Source organism: Primulina tabacum, chromosome 8 (assembly GCF_025594145.1).
Source record: "Primulina tabacum isolate GXHZ01 chromosome 8, ASM2559414v2, whole genome shotgun sequence".
NCBI classification, from domain to species: Eukaryota; Viridiplantae; Streptophyta; class Magnoliopsida; order Lamiales; family Gesneriaceae; genus Primulina; species Primulina tabacum.
The window spans coordinates 4,415,568-4,434,372 of NC_134557.1; the positions used below are offsets into that span (position 1 = coordinate 4,415,568).

The 18,805-nt window shown below is 32.4% G+C and overlaps 4 protein-coding genes across 4 annotated transcripts; all 4 read left to right on the plus strand.

The window, feature by feature from the left end:
- The first annotated feature begins 516 nt into the window (after nucleotides 1–516).
- LOC142553149 (putative xyloglucan endotransglucosylase/hydrolase protein 30) lies at nucleotides 517–3,671 on the plus strand. Its single transcript, XM_075663171.1, has 4 exons — nucleotides 517–886; nucleotides 1,187–1,287; nucleotides 1,363–1,571; nucleotides 2,832–3,671. The coding sequence occupies exons 1-4, from the start codon at nucleotides 697–699 to the stop codon at nucleotides 3,355–3,357; spliced, it is 1,026 nt and encodes a 341-aa protein (XP_075519286.1). The 5' UTR covers nucleotides 517–696; the 3' UTR covers nucleotides 3,358–3,671.
- A 334-nt stretch (nucleotides 3,672–4,005) lies between these two features.
- LOC142553150 (uncharacterized) lies at nucleotides 4,006–5,751 on the plus strand. Its single transcript, XM_075663173.1, has 4 exons — nucleotides 4,006–4,258; nucleotides 4,776–4,905; nucleotides 5,025–5,097; nucleotides 5,251–5,751. The coding sequence occupies exons 1-4, from the start codon at nucleotides 4,231–4,233 to the stop codon at nucleotides 5,515–5,517; spliced, it is 498 nt and encodes a 165-aa protein (XP_075519288.1). The 5' UTR covers nucleotides 4,006–4,230; the 3' UTR covers nucleotides 5,518–5,751.
- Nucleotides 5,752–10,527: 4,776 nt separating this feature from the next.
- On the plus strand, nucleotides 10,528–10,941 carry LOC142554318 (uncharacterized). Its single transcript, XM_075664999.1, has one exon. It carries the CDS (start codon nucleotides 10,528–10,530, stop codon nucleotides 10,939–10,941), a length of 414 nt encoding a protein of 137 aa, XP_075521114.1.
- Nucleotides 10,942–15,956: 5,015 nt separating this feature from the next.
- LOC142554437 (F-box/kelch-repeat protein SKIP25-like) lies at nucleotides 15,957–17,584 on the plus strand. The gene has a single exon (XM_075665106.1). The coding sequence runs from the start codon at nucleotides 16,138–16,140 to the stop codon at nucleotides 17,323–17,325; it is 1,188 nt and encodes a 395-aa protein (XP_075521221.1). The 5' UTR covers nucleotides 15,957–16,137; the 3' UTR covers nucleotides 17,326–17,584.
- The last annotated feature ends 1,221 nt before the right edge of the window (nucleotides 17,585–18,805 follow it).

Consider the following 18,805-nt stretch of genomic DNA (forward strand, 5'->3'; position numbering starts at 1 on the left):
ATATTTACAATAAAAAGTAATACTCTTAGCATAAAAAGTAATATTTTTTCATAGATGACCCAAATAAGAGATTCATCTCACAAAATACGACCCGTGAGAACGTCTCACATAAGTTTTTGCATTAAATCATTACACTTCCCATTAAATATGCCATAGAGATTGCAATTTACACTTTCTTTTCCTCTGTTCGAGTCCACAGAAAAAGTTTGATTTACTCTTTCGGCCGATGAAATTTGACTTTTCAAAATTTTGATTTCTTTTTAGAAATTTTTTTTTGTGACTGTGTGTGAAATTTATCATAAATGGCGATGCTCTTTTTCTTCTGTACATATGAGAAATCAAGAAAAATCTATAAATTAAATATCCAAATACGCAATGAAATCAATGGAACAAGTCTTCGTATATTTTCCAATATTAATCTCCATAAACACCTCATTATTCCCATAAATACCCTTGATTGTGACACTGATCTTTTTTTAATGTCCACTGATTAAACAAATGATCATTACACCAGCTCATCCTTCCTTCTTCCCAATAATTTTTCATACAATATACCACATACCTAAACACACACACAGACACAGAGAAAATTGTTTCATGTACACGATACACACAACACACACAGAGACATATATATATATATATAGAATCATCAGAAAGCAAAACAGTTGTAAACTTGTAATAATATTATAAGACATGGATAAGTTCCATTATTCTGTGTCTTTCTTCCTTGTTCTTCATGTAATATGTGTAGGATTTGCTGCTGCGGGCTTCAACGTATCCACTATCCCATTCCAGAAAGGCTTCATGAATTTATTTGGTGAATCGAATATCGTACGCTCCGTGGATGATCGGTCTGTTCAACTTCAGCTCAACCAATTCACAGGCATGTATAAATGATCTTTTCTTTTTTATCAGTATTTTCGTGAGTCAGGAGAAATCCTTCCTGCTTGTTTTTAATGAGAAAATATTTCAAAATTCATATGTAAAGTAATTTTAACATATGCGTTTGACACTCAGCCTGCATAATGATCAGATGGTGATTATGATAAGCATATACATACACATGTGTTATGTATAAATACGAACGTTACACGATCTTTTATTTTTTTGGGGATAAATTAAACTGATTTTATGTGATGATTAAGGTATTTAATCAGCTTTGATTTTATTTACTTGTATGCAGGCTCAGGATTTAAATCCTCCGACCTCTACAACCATGGTTTCTTTAGCGCTAAAATCAAACTCCCATCCGATTATACCGCAGGAATCGTGGTCGCGTTCTATGTAGGTAGAAAATATATAAAAATCTATACTTTTAAATGAAAAATCTGTACTTAAATTTGGATTCTAACTTTCCAGACGACTAATGGAGATATATTTCGAAAGACGCACGACGAATTAGACTTCGAGTTCTTGGGGAATATCAAAGGAAAAGCATGGAGGTTTCAGACAAATATGTATGGAAACGGAAGCACAGATAGAGGAAGAGAAGAGAGATACTACCTTTGGTTCGATCCTTCTAAAGAATTCCATCGTTACAGCATACTATGGACCACACACAAAATTATGTAAGTTTTTTATTTAATTTTGGTAAAAACTTGTGTGAGATGGTCTTACGTGTCGTATATTATAAGACATATATCTTATTTGGGTATCCATGAAAAAGTATTACTTTTTACACTAATAGTATTACTTTTAATTGTGAATATTGCTAGGGTTGACCGGTCTCACGTATAAAGATTCGTGAGATCGTCTCACAAGAGACCTACTTTTTAATTTTATATCTTATTTTCCCTACTTTGTCAAACATATACATCTCCTTGTTGCATCCTTCCACATGTAAAATTGTCAATTGCTTCCTTGTATAAAATTTGACCCATTCAAGATTTATACACCGCAATTTTTTTATATTAAAATGAATTTGGATATAATGGATGCTCACATGCAAAGGGATAACGTTGATGTCATTAATCAGCCTAAAAGGTGTTTTTTAGGTACCATGTTTTTATGGCGATAAAGGAAAACGTATGTCGCTGCATGTCTTAGCGTAATTAGCTGGTAATTATAAGATCCCAGAGTAGGGTTCTTGTGAGACGGTCTCACGAATCTTTATCTGTGAGATGGTCAACCTTACCGATATTCACAATAAAAAGTAATACTCTTAGCATAAAAATTAATATTTTTTCATGGATGACCAAAACAAGATATCCGTCTCACAAAATATGACTCGTGAGACCGTCTCACGCAAGTTTTAACAAGGTATAGTTTAGACACATGTTATATATTTCATAGTTTATTAAATAATTTTATTGGATTAACTTCATATTATTAGATTAAAGAAAATAATGTCGATGATACATATTATTTACTTATATATTTGGAAAATAAAATCTTGTTTATACTCTATAATTATTGATATTTGATCACAGGATCGATCACTGATATACGACAAAAAAATTAGTGAATACAATTAATTATCCACATGCATATAATAATATAAAAAATATAATAATTTATTTATGATGATTTTTTCCAACCTATCCGATATTCTTGGCTTTTTACCAAAAGTTTCATAAAGATAAAATAATCCAGCTATAGTGTTATAATTAGAGTCAAAAGTTGTTCTCTACATAAACCACGCGCAACATCATATGATGTTTTTTGTTCGGATACAAAAGTAAGTATATATTCAATTATAAAATTTTATGTGTAGTATATTTTATTAGATTAATCCGTTCTATTTTTCCTCAAGATTTTTTAGTTACATATAAATTATTACAAGTCACATTTCAAATAAATTTTCAACCTCGATATTTCAATTTCTGCAGATTTTATATAGACAATGTCCCTATCCGCGAAATGGTGCGCAACGAGGCCATGGGAGACGATTTCCCGTCGAAGCCTATGGGATTATATGCAACCATTTGGGATGGCTCCGAATGGGCTACTTCCGGTGGCAAGTACAGAGCTAATTACAAGTATGCACCGTTCGTGGCGGAATTCACCGACCTCGTTCTACATGGATGCACGTCGGATCCACTTGAAGAGGTGATCGACACCGGCTGTGCCGAAAAAGATAGCCAACTTGATACTGCTGATTTTGCTAATATAACCCCGAAACAAAGGTTGTCCATGAAAAGATTTAGGAGTAAGTACGTGTATTACTCTTATTGTTATGACATCGTGAGGTATGCGGTGCCACCGCCGGAATGTGACGTTGATCCGGTGGAGAGGCGGCGGTACAAGGACAATGGACGGTTGAAGTTCGACAAGTTTCATAGACGGAGTTACAAGAGAAGAGGGGAGATTGTGAAAGCAAAGCGTTACGATCAAAATGAAGATGATGAAGACTGAAATTCATACACCAAATTTCATGTACATAGTGGTATATATACTTGATTTTTGCATTTTTTGGGTCTTTTTCTTTATTTTCTATTTTAATTTTAATTTTATGTTTTGGGAAAAAAATTTACACGTGGAAGCACAGATTGGAGAGAATATTCTTTTCTTGTAAAATAAAATAAAATAAATTGTTCAAAGATTTGAATGTGAAATAAATTTGTGTGCTATTTACGAAAATTCTAAAAATATGGTTTGAAGAGGAATGTATCTGTGATGAATTTGAATTTTTAGTTGGAGCACCGAGTCGGATATTCCTACTAAATAAGTTGATTATTAAGCGAGGTCAGATTGACACGATTTAATTCTTAAAACACGCGCAATGGCTCATACACATAGCTGTTAAAAAGTTAAAAAAGATGGGCGCATCACTTTTTAACGGATTGAAAAATTATTAATCCAACTCAACTTACTTATTTTGGGATGAGTCGACCCGTTGAACACCCATGGTTAATGGATTGGGCGACTTAGCCCATATTAACATATGCATGCATATACTAAAACTTAGTTTAATTATTAAAATTCGATCAAACCAATCACTTTGCAACGCCTATTAGACTTGTTACCATGAAATGGAGAAGGAAGAAATGAAGAGCAAGTTGGGGTGTGCAACAAGTATGTGGTTACCAAGAAGAAAAAATATTGTAACCCGATAGATTCTAAAGCTCCGTGGTTGGTGTGTAGGTCTCTCTCAAATAAAAAAATATCCTAAATTGCAAATCACGCGCTTGCTTGTTCCGCCAATAACCTTGAACGATTTCAAGTTTTGGAAGCTTTTTCATTGTGGTGTCACCCCTGTAAACTTTTATCTTAAGCCCTCCGATACCCATGGGACAGATTCTTGAGAAATTCCAAGGTAAATTTTCATCGATTCTTGAATTTCCCTTTTGAAATTACTGGGAATATGTATGGTATCATATACCGGTTTCTATTTTCTTGCGTGGTTGAAGTTTAATTAAGGAAATACATCTCCACCCCCCGAGTTTTGAGATTATCGATACATATTCTTGATGGGATTTTACTTTTTCGATCTAGGAGCTCTCGAATCCAAATTTTGATGCTTTTTGTCTCGATTAATTATGTTCCAAATTTTGAACCAAATTACATCATGGTGCCATCATCGAATTCTTGGGAAGTTGAATCTGAAGCTGATTGTTACTTACGTTGACTTATACATTGACACAAATTCAGTGATGCCATCACCTAATCTTTGTAGCTCGTTTGTAGAGAGTCTTGTTAAAATACAAGTCCCGTACGGATTTTGGAAGCCAGATGGAGACTTATTGTAATATTAAAGCATCACGGTCTCGAAGTTATGCCGAGCAGCAATCGTAGTCGTTCTAACAAAAAGATTATCTATTATGCCAATGCAGGGGAGGGTTGGAAAGAAAGGAAGATTCGGGGGATAACTGACAGAGTTTTTGATCGTGTGAACCACCAGGATACTGACACGGCTAGTCTAACGTTTGAGGAGCTTTATATTGCTGTGTTACTCGTATACAAGTGAGAGGCTTCATCTGCGCATGATGTCCTATCCATATACTTTGACATAGTAATTTTGTTAATTTCTCCATTTTCCAAGTCTTTTAGATTTATTCTGAAATTGTTTTCCATCTTTGTAGTGACATTAATAAGCGGTTGCCTGGTCCACATTTCGACCCCCCCACAGAGGAACAAGTAAAAAGTCTGATGCTGGTGAGTTATAATTTTCCATTTTCACACACACACATTCACCAGTAATCTTCCATTCGTGTTCCTTCACGCCACGCCCATGGTTGTTCAGTCCATGACAACCATTCCAAGTTCCCATTACATTTCTATTGAAATGATATTTTTTGTAACGAGTAGGAGAGTGATATCAATCTTGATGGTGAACTCGACCGGGCAGAATTCGTTAATTTCATCCTGCACGTAACAAGAGATACATTCGTGACTGTGAGCCGGGGATTGATCATTACTTTGGTTGCAGCTCCAACTTTGGCTTTGTTAACTAAAAGGACAACAGAGAATGTCCCCAGAGTCGGCAAGGTGGTGCAGAAAATACCCAACTCTGTCTACGCATCACTCGTGACCGTTGTGCTCGTTGCATTACAACAAACTGCAGAGAAGGTGTAAGGGGTCGCCTCCTCTCGAACTTGTTACAAGTATCAATACTCATAAACTAGTACAGAATCTCAAAAAGATAAAATGCTTGAATCTAGCAATTTGGTATGTTCTTCCTGTTATATGTCCAGAAATCTATAATAACTTCCAAGCGAAAGCACTTTTTATCAGAAAAAATGTGAACTCAGCTTACTGGTAAGTTGTATATTGAAATTGCGGATATGGCTATGTAAATAAATTTCTATACCTTCGTCTCTGAGCACTTCATTTTTTGTTACGTGAAACGGAATAGGAGAGGCGAACTAGGGGCCGTACAGGCGGCACAGCCCAAGTCGCTCGAAAGTTGCTCACACATGGTTCCATCAAGCTTTCATCAATCAAGCTTTCATCAAGCTACTGAATTAATTGTTCAAATCGAGCTTAAGAACATATACCCAAAGTTCAGTTGAGCTGTTTGAACTTCGAGCCAGATTCATTTTGCACTTTCTACATTTTTCCGATCGTTAATCTTATATCGTATTTGTATGAATAAAACTGAGTGCAAGCAACTCAATACGCATTCAAGTCGTTTGAACATTTCAGATTCAACTTGACTCATATCCATCCTAAAGTTTATGGTTTGTGTAGCAATGGGTTAGTTCAAGGAGATACCCGTGAACTCTACTTTCTTTTGAAAAGAAGCTAGGGGAAAAAAATCATTCAGGAGGTTCACGACGGGTGGTTGAATCTGTCTCGGTTTCATGATAAAAAATGCCACTTTAATTCGTGATACCATTTGAAACTTTTGGGCACTTGTCAAGGAATAGTTATTGGCTAATTCACCAAGTATATTGCCGTTTATGCTTGCTAAACTGCCGCATAAAATTTCGTAAATATTACAAATTCCAACACACAATGAAAATACAAGGGCCAGGTAGCGACCTTCTTAGAGCAAAACAATTAGGTACCTTGAATATGCGAGCTTCATTCAAATCAACTATGAGCAAATCGTTTAGAGAAAGTGTCACCAGGGTTGCACAGTAATTCGAGTAGAACACAAAACTAACAATATACAAAATATTTGAGCATCCTTGTCACCCTTATCACTGCTCATGTATCCACAGCACTCATAATAGAGAGAGGGACGTAAATGGCGTTGATGACAGATATATTTTGGGAGCAGCCACTCATGAACTGGTTATACAGGTACTCATAACACCAGTCGCCGCGGGCAGATAGGGACTGGGTTAATGATATCAAGATGAACCCAGCTTTTGCAGCCTAGCTTTGGCAGTATCCAATTGTGCTGCTCAAATAATAGACTAAGACAATAGCAACACTTCACATACAAAAGACAGGATATTGACACGATCAAGATTACACTTACTTTGTTCAAATGTCATTGCTTTTTGAATGGTGGTTCGAAAAAATATACTCCCATTTTTCTGATACACAGCCTGTATGAAGAAACAAAACTATAGTATAAAACTACAGGTTCTTGGAAAATTTTACGGGTAACATGTATTTTACTGGGAAACTAGAACTAATGTGAAACTCAAAGTCCAGCTTCTAAAGCCATCAATGGGAAAAAGTCATGGTTGTCAAAATGGTAATAGAAAGCAAACAAAGTTTTAAATACTGACATATTGTCCTACAACTGTGTACGACACATGTCTGGCTACTTAGAACAAATAAACCTCAGATTTATCAAATTAAAACAAATAGTTTGTCCCTTCCTCTTGTGGTGTCGAAATAATATGACATCTAATTGACTACTGCAAGAAAGCACATTGCATGCGATTATTCTCCCTCTCCTACCACTTTATGATTTTGTTTAGGGCGCTCCGCTAGTAAACTTACATAAAGCACTAAAAGTGACATGGGGATTAACTAAGGTTACAGAAATCTTTTGGAAGATTTTGAAAACTAGGTTCGTGAAACGGGATTTAAGAATCAGGTTCAGAACTTGGATTTATAGCGGATAAATAACATGAGAGCGTGTTCATAGAACTACTCAACAGGCAGAGCCAAACATGAGGATAACCAAATTTCAAGTTCATTGGTCAATATGTATGCAATTAGGCTAGTTAAAAACAACAATAACATTTACTTTGAGGATTTTCCCAACGTTTAATATCAAAAGCATCAGTCAAAAACAGCAAGCGCATTGCCCATTCTAAACTGGATTACAGTTCATCCATGTTGCAACCTTTCCTACATATTCAATTAAAACAGTTTTCTTAAAGCCTCAATAATAAGTTAAGAATTTCTAGGGGATTGAAACATCTTGGTCAACCAGATATGATCCAAGAAGTCATAGAAGCACATACCATAACTAGCATTCAAAATATGGCTGCAAAAATGTTTCGAATTTGATCTCATTCTCACACAAGTCCAGGCTATAATCACCAAAATTATATGAAATAATACTTTCTATTTTCTTGGATATGAATGAACGCCAACAACATATATCTCTTAGGAGGCCTTTGAATCTACAAACTAGTTCCATCTTTGGCTGGCTTCACTACCACACGACAACTGAATCTCATGAAACAAAACACCTTTTGACTGTTAAATAATTAAGCTACTGAAAGAGTACCCATTCAAAAATAACAACCCAACATTATTGCACGAAGATAAAGATCAAATTTGTAATATTCAAATCAGATCACAACACATTGTTACACATCAATACAAAGATCAATTGAGTTAAACGACTTGCTGCATAAGAAATCATACCCGCGAGGAAGAAAGGTTATTTAGCTCAGCTAAAGCAACTTCATGACTTCTAACCTGTGAGTACGAACACTATAACCCATTAATATTTCATTGACACCGACCCCGGACACAGAGGAAACACTCAAAAGCAGGATTGACCAGAATTTAGCGGCAAGACTTGCTTTTTAGAAAATATTGAAAAATGAAAATTATTTCATTTGTGAGTTAATCATCTCTCACACACTCTCTCAGCCCATCTCGGCCGAATAGTTGGTCAAGTTGCAGAAGTGAGAAAAAAATAGAAACAAAAAAGGGTAATTTATACAGCCAATCTCATCCCCCTCGCCACCAAAAACCAAAGGAAAACAAAAATTGATTCAGTCACACCACAGCCATCTAAAATAGGAATAATCTTAAGTAGAAAAGATACACTTTCACGCTTCAGGGATGAAAATGGGTGTAATTGATTGAAATACCTGCTTAAGAAGATTCGTGGAGGAGGATGAATTTGGAGATACTGGAGTCGACATGACGAAAGGGCTTTTGCGGATGGAACCGTGATTCCGTCGATTAATAGGATTCACACACTAATTAAATATATGTTTCTCTTAGCATAAATAATTATTTTTTAATCTATATTATTAGATATCGTTTAGTTTGAGATAAATAGTATGAAATTAATTAATATTTTTTTTAAATATATATATAAAAATAATAGTTAATATAATATTTGATTATTTGATTAAATTTGAGATAATATGACGTAATCGTTTTATTTTTAAAAAAATATTAATAAAATATTTATAATATTATTATTAAGGATAATATTGTAATTTCAATTCAATGATTTTAGTAATATAAGATAAATGATTTGTAGATGAATAAATAATATGGTACATCAAACATGATATTAGATTAGATAAAAATATGGATAAATAATAACGTGGACCAAACGGTACCGTAATTGATTTATTTTTAAAAAAGTATAATAAAATTTACATGTATTTCCAAATATATATTGTCTTGATCTCATGAAAAGTAATCATTTTAACTCATATATTCAGGTTGGATTTTGTTTTTCATCTGTCTCAATAATATAGTCCAGTTTCCACAATTAATATTACTCTCCATATTCCATGTAACAATTTACCTCTATTTAAGTTGTTTTTCAAAAAAATTTTATACAATTAAAACATTTGAGAAATTTTTTTATAAAATTTATTTTTCCAATAGTTTTCTTAATCGTGTGAATACACAACCAAATTTAAATATATGATACAGAAAGAGTAATACTTTTTGTAATAAAAAATAATTTTTTCATATAAAAAATAATATTTTTAACTTAAATCAACATATAATACACCATATTTTTTGACATAAAAAATAATAATTTATACTTAAATCAGCATATAACATACGATATTTTTTTTCATAAAATAACTAAAAAAAATGATATTTTGCAATAAAAATAATATTTGAAACATAAAAGTAATACTTTATATGAGTCGGGTAATATAAGTTGAACATTTGTTTTTGAAATTTGATATGTAAAATGATATCACAAATTTGATCCGTAAAATGGGCTTACATTGATTTTGGTGTAAAATTATAAACACAGACAATAATAATTATCTCGTCACGATAATTTTATATATTAAACCAATATATTTCCATTTGACATAATAATTGTCTCACTTGTATGCAGCATCACATTAATATGAAAATAATATATATATATATACACACGACAACATAAGGCGTGGCATCGGGGAAAACATACTCCTCTCGCATTCTTTTTACTTGTTTTTAGTTATGTAAATGTAAAAAAATCAAAATGTCTAATGTTATATTAAATTATAGATAGTCTAAAATTTTATTTCATTCTTCATTTATAACTTTTCATTTCATCTAACCATAAAAAAATATTATATAACTATAACATGAAAGATCGTGACCAACTTTTATAAGGATAAAATAATTATTTAATAAATTTTTTAATGATATATTATTTGAATATTGCCATATTTAGCATGAGAATTTCCATATTTGCATGCATGAGAATGAAACAACCGCCCGTTTTGGACGCCTTCCCTTGTTGAATCAGCAGCCCACCATTTCATCGATCCTTGGAAGCTTGCCTGAAACTCCACATCAAGATACAGAAATAAGGAGCAAAAGATCAAATTAATAGCAAGAGGATTCATTAATCTTTTCCTGAATTCAAAGATGCAGCTGATTAAGATCAAGATCAATGCCAAACAGAAAACGAATTAGGATACACAAGCAGAAAAGGAGACACAGAATTGGGAGATAGATACAACATTAATGGAGGATGACAGGGAAGGAGACATTAGGGTTCCGTTGGTCTCTTTCCTCTTTTGTCTGTGCCTCATCACCGGTGGAATATTCCTCGCCTTGTACGTTTTCGTCCCCAATCTTTCTCAGCCCTGGTACCCAGTCGCCGCCTTCGTTCTCATCGGATTGCCCTGGCTGTTCTGGCTCTTAACCTACGTATACACCTGCATGAAGGGATGCTTTGGCGGCAGGGAAGGTGGCGCGGTAGACAGCCGACAGATCTCCAGGAGACCAACCACGAGGAATGTCTCCAACTCCAACCCCACCTCCCCCGCCATGCAAAATCATTGTAATGGTGGCGGTGACAACCAACAGAGTGGCGGATTGAATTCATCCGTCGCCTCTTCCAGGGAATCCGAGATGCCGTTGACCTACTCTGTGTGATCATTCAGCCGGTAAATTTGTTTACAAATCTGATCATATATTAATTTTGGGCATGACTGAACTATAATAATCGCTAAAAATGTGGAAAACATTCAATTTTTTAGGCAAAATCATAGTTCATTTCATAATTTTTTTAAGTTTCTCTTTTATTTAATTTTATATTTTACATGGAGAATGTGACAGTCGTTAATTATCATATATACGAATTCGGTTTTGACCGAATTCCTTTTTTGAATTATATGTTCAAATTTTCTTTATCAAACACAATATCTATCTGTCCTAAAATAATTTTCACTCGTTGCCAAAAATGAAATGCACTTTCCTTCCTTTCTCCAACAAATTAAAGGAGTTGTGCTTGAAGAAGAGAATTTTAAAAACAGCTTAATTTATAAAGCAAAAAACTTATAATTTCAAATTCAAGTTCCAACCACTCGGGGGTACTTGAATTAAATGAAATTTAAAATTCACTTATATTGACATAGTCCACCAGACATTTTCATTTGTTTTTGCACAAACACGACTTCCCAGTTCTAGTACTGCGCAAATGTCCATTTTGTTCTTGTTATGTCCTAAAGAACAAATGCATTTTAGTTGAATTTGGGTAATAACCAAGATTTTTCAAAAACGGATTTTAAAATGAATTCCATATCGGAGCCATATCTTTCCTAATGTGGATCTCTTTAATTAAATCGAGTTGGATATCGATGGAATATTAATTAACTGGTTGAAAAATAATAATAAATAAGTAAACGCAAATCAAATTTGAATTTAAACGCAACCCATTAACACCTAATTTCGTGCAAATGATCTTAAAAATTCAAAATTCCGCGAACTACTTGTCTCACAATATATCTATATATTTACTATGTTGTTAAAGTTGAAAGACTCGGAGTAACTAACTTTGGTTTCTCACACGATATCTTTGAAAAATCAATACAAAAATACACATATATCTTACCATATTTGAGTGACATAATTTGAATTCTTAGAAAAGCTTTGTCATACTCACAATTTTACATGCCACCATTTCTCGTGCTTCTTTAGGCGTGTGGAGCAGCATTACCCACGAAATTTAGAAAGAGTTCACCACGTTAATTTCACGTAATTCTAGTTAAATGAATGATTAATTAATACGTCAAGAAATAAGGATTTTTCTACAATAGAAGAAATAATACATAAATAATGATCTGTCGTGATGTCACAATGTGTCTTAGCTTGGTGCCAACATGGTGCATGTATTCACCAGAATTTTCCATGAAAAATCCAGGACAAATATGAGACATCAATTTTGAAAGTGGGCAGCAAATTAAATGAAGCAGAGTTGAGATTTTAGCAGGATACTGAAATTTATGATGTTGTGGGTCTGTTTACCTCCCGAAAAGGCGAGACTCATCTGTATTTGGGTCAAGTTGTGGAACTTTTGAACCCATGCCAACCAAAAATTACAAATTTTATTCTAAATATGGATGGATATCTTCAAAGCCCCTTTTCTTTGACTAGCAAAAAAGCACGTGCATCCGCACGTGAACCCATATTCTAAATAACTAAAAAATAAATTAATATTAAAAATATTTTTAATCTTTGCATAACGTGATCAAATCCATGAAACAACATTTCGTTCGGAAAAAGATAGATCAAAACAAATTATAAGAATTTGGAATAATGATTTATCAGATTAAGTACTAAATTGAACTAAAATAACAATACAAATACAATGATGTGAAATGATTTGAATTGATTAAGCAATATAAGAGTGTAAATAGAATTATATGAATATATTTTAATTAATTAAACAATATAAGAGTGGAAGAAAATATTTTAGTATATGATGTTGATATTTATCTACTCATTATATCAATTAATTGATAAATATGTTCCTAAAATGTAAAAATTACATCTTGAAAATCTAAAATAGTACTTACTTATAATTTGGAATAATTAAGAACATATGACAACAATTTTTCATTTTAAGTTTTATTCTAAGAGTATTAATTTTTATTGTGAATATCGGTACGGTTGACTCGTCTCACATATAAAAATCGTGAGACATTCTCACAAGAGACTTACTCTACACCAACATAACTTCCAATTTAGTTATGTTAACTTTATACTAATAATTATTTGTAGGAACATCTTGCTCTTACTCTTTTTGACTCATTTGTGTCATTTTTTAAAACAATTTTATAATAATTTTATCTATGTACCATTTGACTCTACTTTTTTTTCAACATATAATAGATACCGCCATTGATTTTTATTTTTTTTTTAGAAAAATAAGCTGAAAAAGTATCAATTGTGATAAAATTTGTGACTAAGCTCAAATTTTTATTTTTTTTTAAATTAAGTGTTTGTTGATTTTTTTTATTTAATGTGTGCTTACCTTTTTGTCAATATAATTGTCATATATACTTGTATGTAAATAACTCTACAAATACAAATAAAATGTCATGACATTATTGTTATGATTGAGTACTATTTGATAATATATAAATATGAGGAGACTTAAATAAAATAGAATCTATGAGAGTAATTAAAATAATTAATCATTAAATTTATTTTATTTATTATCAAAATTAGTGGGAAAAAACTTATGAAAAAATTGATTGATTTTCTACATATTTCTTTCTCATTTTAGCAATTGTACAACAATATTTTTCTAGCATCACATCATCCGATGTATGTGGATAAACGATTCATTTGTCCACACTTTTATAGGTACTTCTTATTCAAATTTATTAATTTTTTATTAATATTATTTAAATTCACAATTAAATTTAGATTTATAATATATTATATTTGTTCATGCATTTAGAAATTAATAGTTTGACAAAATAAATTTAAAATTTTGATTAAATATAATTTTATTTTCAATTCAAATTTTGTATTTAATTTAAAAGTAATAATGATTATTTTAATTTTTAATTTTTCATTTGTCAATATTTAATTTAGAATTTATTTGAATGACTCTTCGTTCAAAGCACTCAGATACTTTATCATGAGTCCTTCGTATATATAATTTTTTGAAGTTTTTTTTTTAAATCTAATTATATTAAAATTTATTTTTAATAATTCATTGAATTCAAAGTGAAATAGAACAATAAATAACATAATTAATTTAATTTAGAATTTAAATGAAAGTCCAAGAAAGTTATTAAAATGGAAAAAATAATTGATATTAATATTAAGTAAATTTAATAGTATGTTTTTTTTAAAAAGTAGCTCAAACATTTAAAAACATGGACATGACTTATTTGCTACATATAAATTAAAATATGAATATAACTCAACTTTATTTACAACAATTAGAAAAATTTTCTATCATCCACACATTTATATGTATATAATATATAATTAAATAAATTTTTTTAATGAAATATGACTTAATTAAATATTATTAGAATGAAAGAAAGATAAGAGAAGAAAGTCAAAATCACAAAATCATAACCATAAAACGTGGTTAATTAGTATTAATTATTAATTAATAAACTAAATGTGAAACTACCACATATGTTACTTAATAATGAAAATAAGTAAGCATGTAAATGATAATTATGTCCTTTCTCAATTGAAAAAGAAGCTATTAACAGAAAATTTGAATTCGTTTTCATTATATATTTCTATTTTAAGGTTCTTTTTTTTCTTATTATCAGTTTGAAAAATAAAATTATGTACACTACTGATGAATTCTATATATATTGGACATTAAAAAGTTACTAAATTTGAATTAGAATAAAATATAATTACTTAAGTATAATAATATTTTCCGATTCAATTGATTATTATTAAAAGGCTATCAATACATTAGATTTATATTGTGCTTAACTTTTTCAAATTTTTCCTCTTTTTTTGTTAATTAAAAACAATAAAAAAACTAATGAAAAAATTGATTGATTTTCTACATATTTTTTTCTCATTTTATCAACTGTACAACAATATTTTTCTAGTATCATATCATCCAATGTATGTGGATGAACGATTCTTCGTCCACACTTTTATATGTACTTCTGATTCAAATTTATTAATTTTTTTATTAATATTATTTATATTCACAATTTAGGTTTATAAAATATTATATTTGTTCATGCATTTAAAAATTAATAGTTTGACAAAATAAATTTAAAATTTTGATTAAATATAATTTTATTTTCAATTCAATTCATTTTATTTAGTTTAAAAATAATACTGATTATTTTAGTTTTTTTGTTTCTTCATTTATCAATATTAAATTTAGAACGAAAATTATTAAAATGAAAAAAATAATTGATATTAATATTAAGTAAATTTAATAGTATGTTTATTTAAAATTAGCTCAAACATTTAAGAACATGGAGAAGAAAGTCAAAAAACACAAAATAATAACCATAAAATATGGTTAATTAGTATTAATTATTAATTAATTGAATAAATGTGAAATTACCACATGTTACCTAATAATGAAAATAAGTAAATATGTGAAGGGTAATAATGTCCGTTAACAATGAGAAAATTTTTCTACTATCCACACTTTTATAGGGATATAGATATGACAATTATTTACATGCTATAATAATAACTCACAGAAGGCCTTTATGTCATGAAGCACCAACATTATTTAAAGATTTCCTTGTGTCATGGAGCACCAACATAATTTAAAGATTGCCTTTATGTCAATATTATAATATTCAATACACAAATCAAACATCCCACATGTACCTAACATGGTTAGCAGATTTAGAGCAGGGGAATTGGTCTTCAAGAAGATGATAAAATGAAACAAAAAGTAGTTTGCTTTTTAAGATAAAGATAGCAACAACTCTTGTTATTTCGGGAAAAAGTGGTAATCTGATGGTATTATAACATAGTTGCTTCACTCTAAAGCACTTCTCCCAACAGACTTCAATGTTTAGTATTTGTCGTTTTATATCTTTTACCATACTTCTACTCCAAGTACTGATAAACTATGATGTCCGCATTTGTTCTTATGTAAACTACTCCACTTGCCAATAAAAAGGTCCCATGCCTTCAACTGTAAATTAAATATGAAAATGCTCATTTTCTTTAGCAAAAGTTTGCACCAATCATGTTCGAAATAGCGCAGGAAATAAGGAGAAAGGCACCGAGTTGAAGAGGTAACAAAATGAAGTACCTGGTCTGTGAAAACCACTCTTATATATATATACTCCTGATGGACAAGGTGTTTCTATATACATAAACAAAATGAATATAGTTATAGAAAGTCACTGCAAGAACAAAGATATCATCAATGAAAATGATGAGAAGCTGCAAATAAACTTTCTAATCAAGTCGGGCTTACTACCTGGCTTACCTGACCACCTAGCTCAGCTATGTCTTTCAACTCTCCCACCTTCACTTCTCTACAGCGTATCTCTCTCATGGCGTCGACTTATATATTCTCCCTCCTTCCCTCCCTTCCTCTCTCTTTATGCCGTCCTTGGACGACCTACGTCAATTAAGTATCCCTTCATCAAATCTGTCCAATTAGGCCGATGCCAATGCCAACCAAATTCAATTGCCTTCTTCTCTTTTGATCCCATTTCCTCAACATGGAGAGCGCTCCCAACTCCTCCAACTGATCCATCCATGTGCATCATACGTCAACATCCTTCTTTCATATCAAGAATTCTATCTATTCAATCTTTAACTGCGTCGGGGCGTTTGGTGCTTATAGCTGCCACCACCCACAAGCTTCTCCCAGCTCTAACTCATCCATTAGTGTTCGACCCTTTGTCCGGTAAGTGGTACTGCGGACCTCCATTCTCTAGTCCCCGTCGTTGGTGTGTTGCCGGATCAATAAATGGTGGAATATATGTGGCAAGTGGTACAGGCGCACAATATCATGGTGAAGTGGCAAGGTCCATGGAAAGATGGGACATATCAAAGAAGGATGTAGATTGGCAATGGGAAACAAGAGCTTCATTCAAAGATGGAAGGTTTAGTCGGGAAGCTGTCGAAGCATTAGGATACAGAGGTAAACTATGCATGGTAAATGTAAAAGGTAAAGCAGTAAAAGAAGGGGCGGTTTATGACGTTGTGATGAATCAGTGGCAGGAAATGCCAAAGGGAATGTTGGATGGGTGGAATGGGCCAGCAGCAGTAGATAATGATTTCATGTATGTAGTGGATCAAGAAAATGGTTCGTTGAGTCGGTACAACGAGGATGGCGATTGCTGGGAAGAGTTGATTGAGCCTTCGGAGCTTCTAAAAGGTGCTGAGCATTTATCATCACATAAAGGAAAAATCTGTGCTGTTTCTGCTAATGGTGGAAAGATCATTGTGGCTGATATTTTGGCAAAGCCGGTTAGGGTTTTCATGGTGAATCCTCCACAAGGAATGGAAGTCATTTCAGTCCATATATTGCCAAGGATGAGTGTTCGTGAACACTGACACTCAATGTCAGGATACAAGAGTCCAAAGTTCCGCAACAATTTGGCAATAACTAGTAATAATTTTCATAACAAAATAACTGTCATCTCCTTCAAAAAAAAAAAAAACAAATAATAATAATAAACATCTATTCAAAAGGTTTCCAGCATTGTGCACTAATCATAGCTCAAATATTTCTGGAGTTTCAGTGCTTTCTGCTTCCTTGAGATTCAAGTCCCGTTGAATCATCACAAACTTAAATGTCTTTTATATTATAAGACAAGTGTTAGGCAAATTGCTAATAACAAAATTATGAAGTTCACAAGCAGTGAACGAAAGTAAATACTAAGCACCAAGCGAAATAAGTATATTAATGAAAGTATGAATATTGTATATATAAAAATAACAAGAAAATATATAAAAATAACAAGAAAACAGTAACACAAACCGAGATTTGTAACAAATACACTTTCTTTAAAACAGATTCGTTCCCTCCGATATGTGTTTCGAGTTTCCTGAGATACAATGGACAGACTTGTAGTGATATCGCCCAAATTGGAATCTGTTACGTAAGGCAAAGAGTCAAGGAGGTATGGGATTTAGAGATTTGTCATCATTTAACCAGGCGTTGCTGGCTAAGCAAGTTTGGCGTATCTTGGTCAAACCAGAATATCTTGTGACTCATATTTACAAAGCTAAATATTCCCCCTCTGGACACTTCCTCGATGTTGCTAAAGGAAACAACACATCATTTGTTTGGCGCAACATACTTTGGGGAAGGGATCTATTGGTTAAAGGAACTCGGTGGCACATATTGTCAGGGGAAAAAGTCCGGGTTCTTAAAGATCTTTGATTGGTGAGGCCTAAACTTTTTAAGCCAATCACCACTCCTCAAAATGATTATGCACATTTGCTGGTTTCGGACTTGGAAGGCAAATCCAGGGAATTAAACGTATCCCTTTAGCAAATGCTTCAATGTCAGATCGTCTTATCTAGCATTACACTGCTGATGGGGAGTGTCATCTAGCTATGGCTGCCGATGAGGAAGGAAGTAAAGGGTTGGGAAGTGGACTCACTTTTGGACTCCGTAAATTATGGAAGCTCCATATTCCATGTAAAGTTAAGATTCATTTGTGGAGAAGTCTATTTAATGCATTACAGGTTCATGTTAATTTGGTGAGTCGGATAATAGTGGGACATGCTAACTGCTAAATTTTCCTCAACTGTCCATGGATGTTGCCGGTTGATATTGTGGGGCGTGATCATGAGGGTGTTGTTTTATTTGCTGCTGCAAAATAACTCAAAGGCATTATCCACCCTCATTTAGCTGAACTGATTGCAGTAAAGGAAGGGGTTTATATGACTTAAATTTCATGGTTCAAAATGGATTGTTAAAACGGATGCGACACGCCGGTGATAAAATCCATTAATGTTTCTTCGCTGTTTTCTTTGGATGAACTGTTAGCTCAAGATATTCGCCTTTTGTGCTCCAACACATCGG

Bases quoted from the DNA above. Each gene is read 5' to 3' on its own strand.
- LOC142553149 (XM_075663171.1), top strand. From the start codon at position 697: ATGGATAAGTTCCATTATTCTGTGTCTTTCTTCCTTGTTCTTCATGTA. The intron at 1,288-1,362 runs GTAGGTAGAAAA...CTAACTTTCCAG, and splicing joins GAATCGTGGTCGCGTTCTAT to ACGACTAATGGAGATATATT. The intron at 1,572-2,831 runs GTAAGTTTTTTA...CAATTTCTGCAG, and splicing joins TGGACCACACACAAAATTAT to ATTTTATATAGACAATGTCC.
- LOC142553150 (XM_075663173.1), top strand. From the start codon at position 4,231: ATGGGACAGATTCTTGAGAAATTCCAAG. The intron at 4,259-4,775 runs GTAAATTTTCAT...ATGCCAATGCAG, and splicing joins GATTCTTGAGAAATTCCAAG to GGGAGGGTTGGAAAGAAAGG. The intron at 4,906-5,024 runs GTGAGAGGCTTC...CCATCTTTGTAG, and splicing joins GCTGTGTTACTCGTATACAA to TGACATTAATAAGCGGTTGC.
- LOC142554318 (XM_075664999.1), top strand. From the start codon at position 10,528: ATGGAGGATGACAGGGAAGGAGACATTAGGGTTCCGTTGGTCTCTTTC.
- LOC142554437 (XM_075665106.1), top strand. From the start codon at position 16,138: ATGAATATAGTTATAGAAAGTCACTGCAAGAACAAAGATATCATCAAT.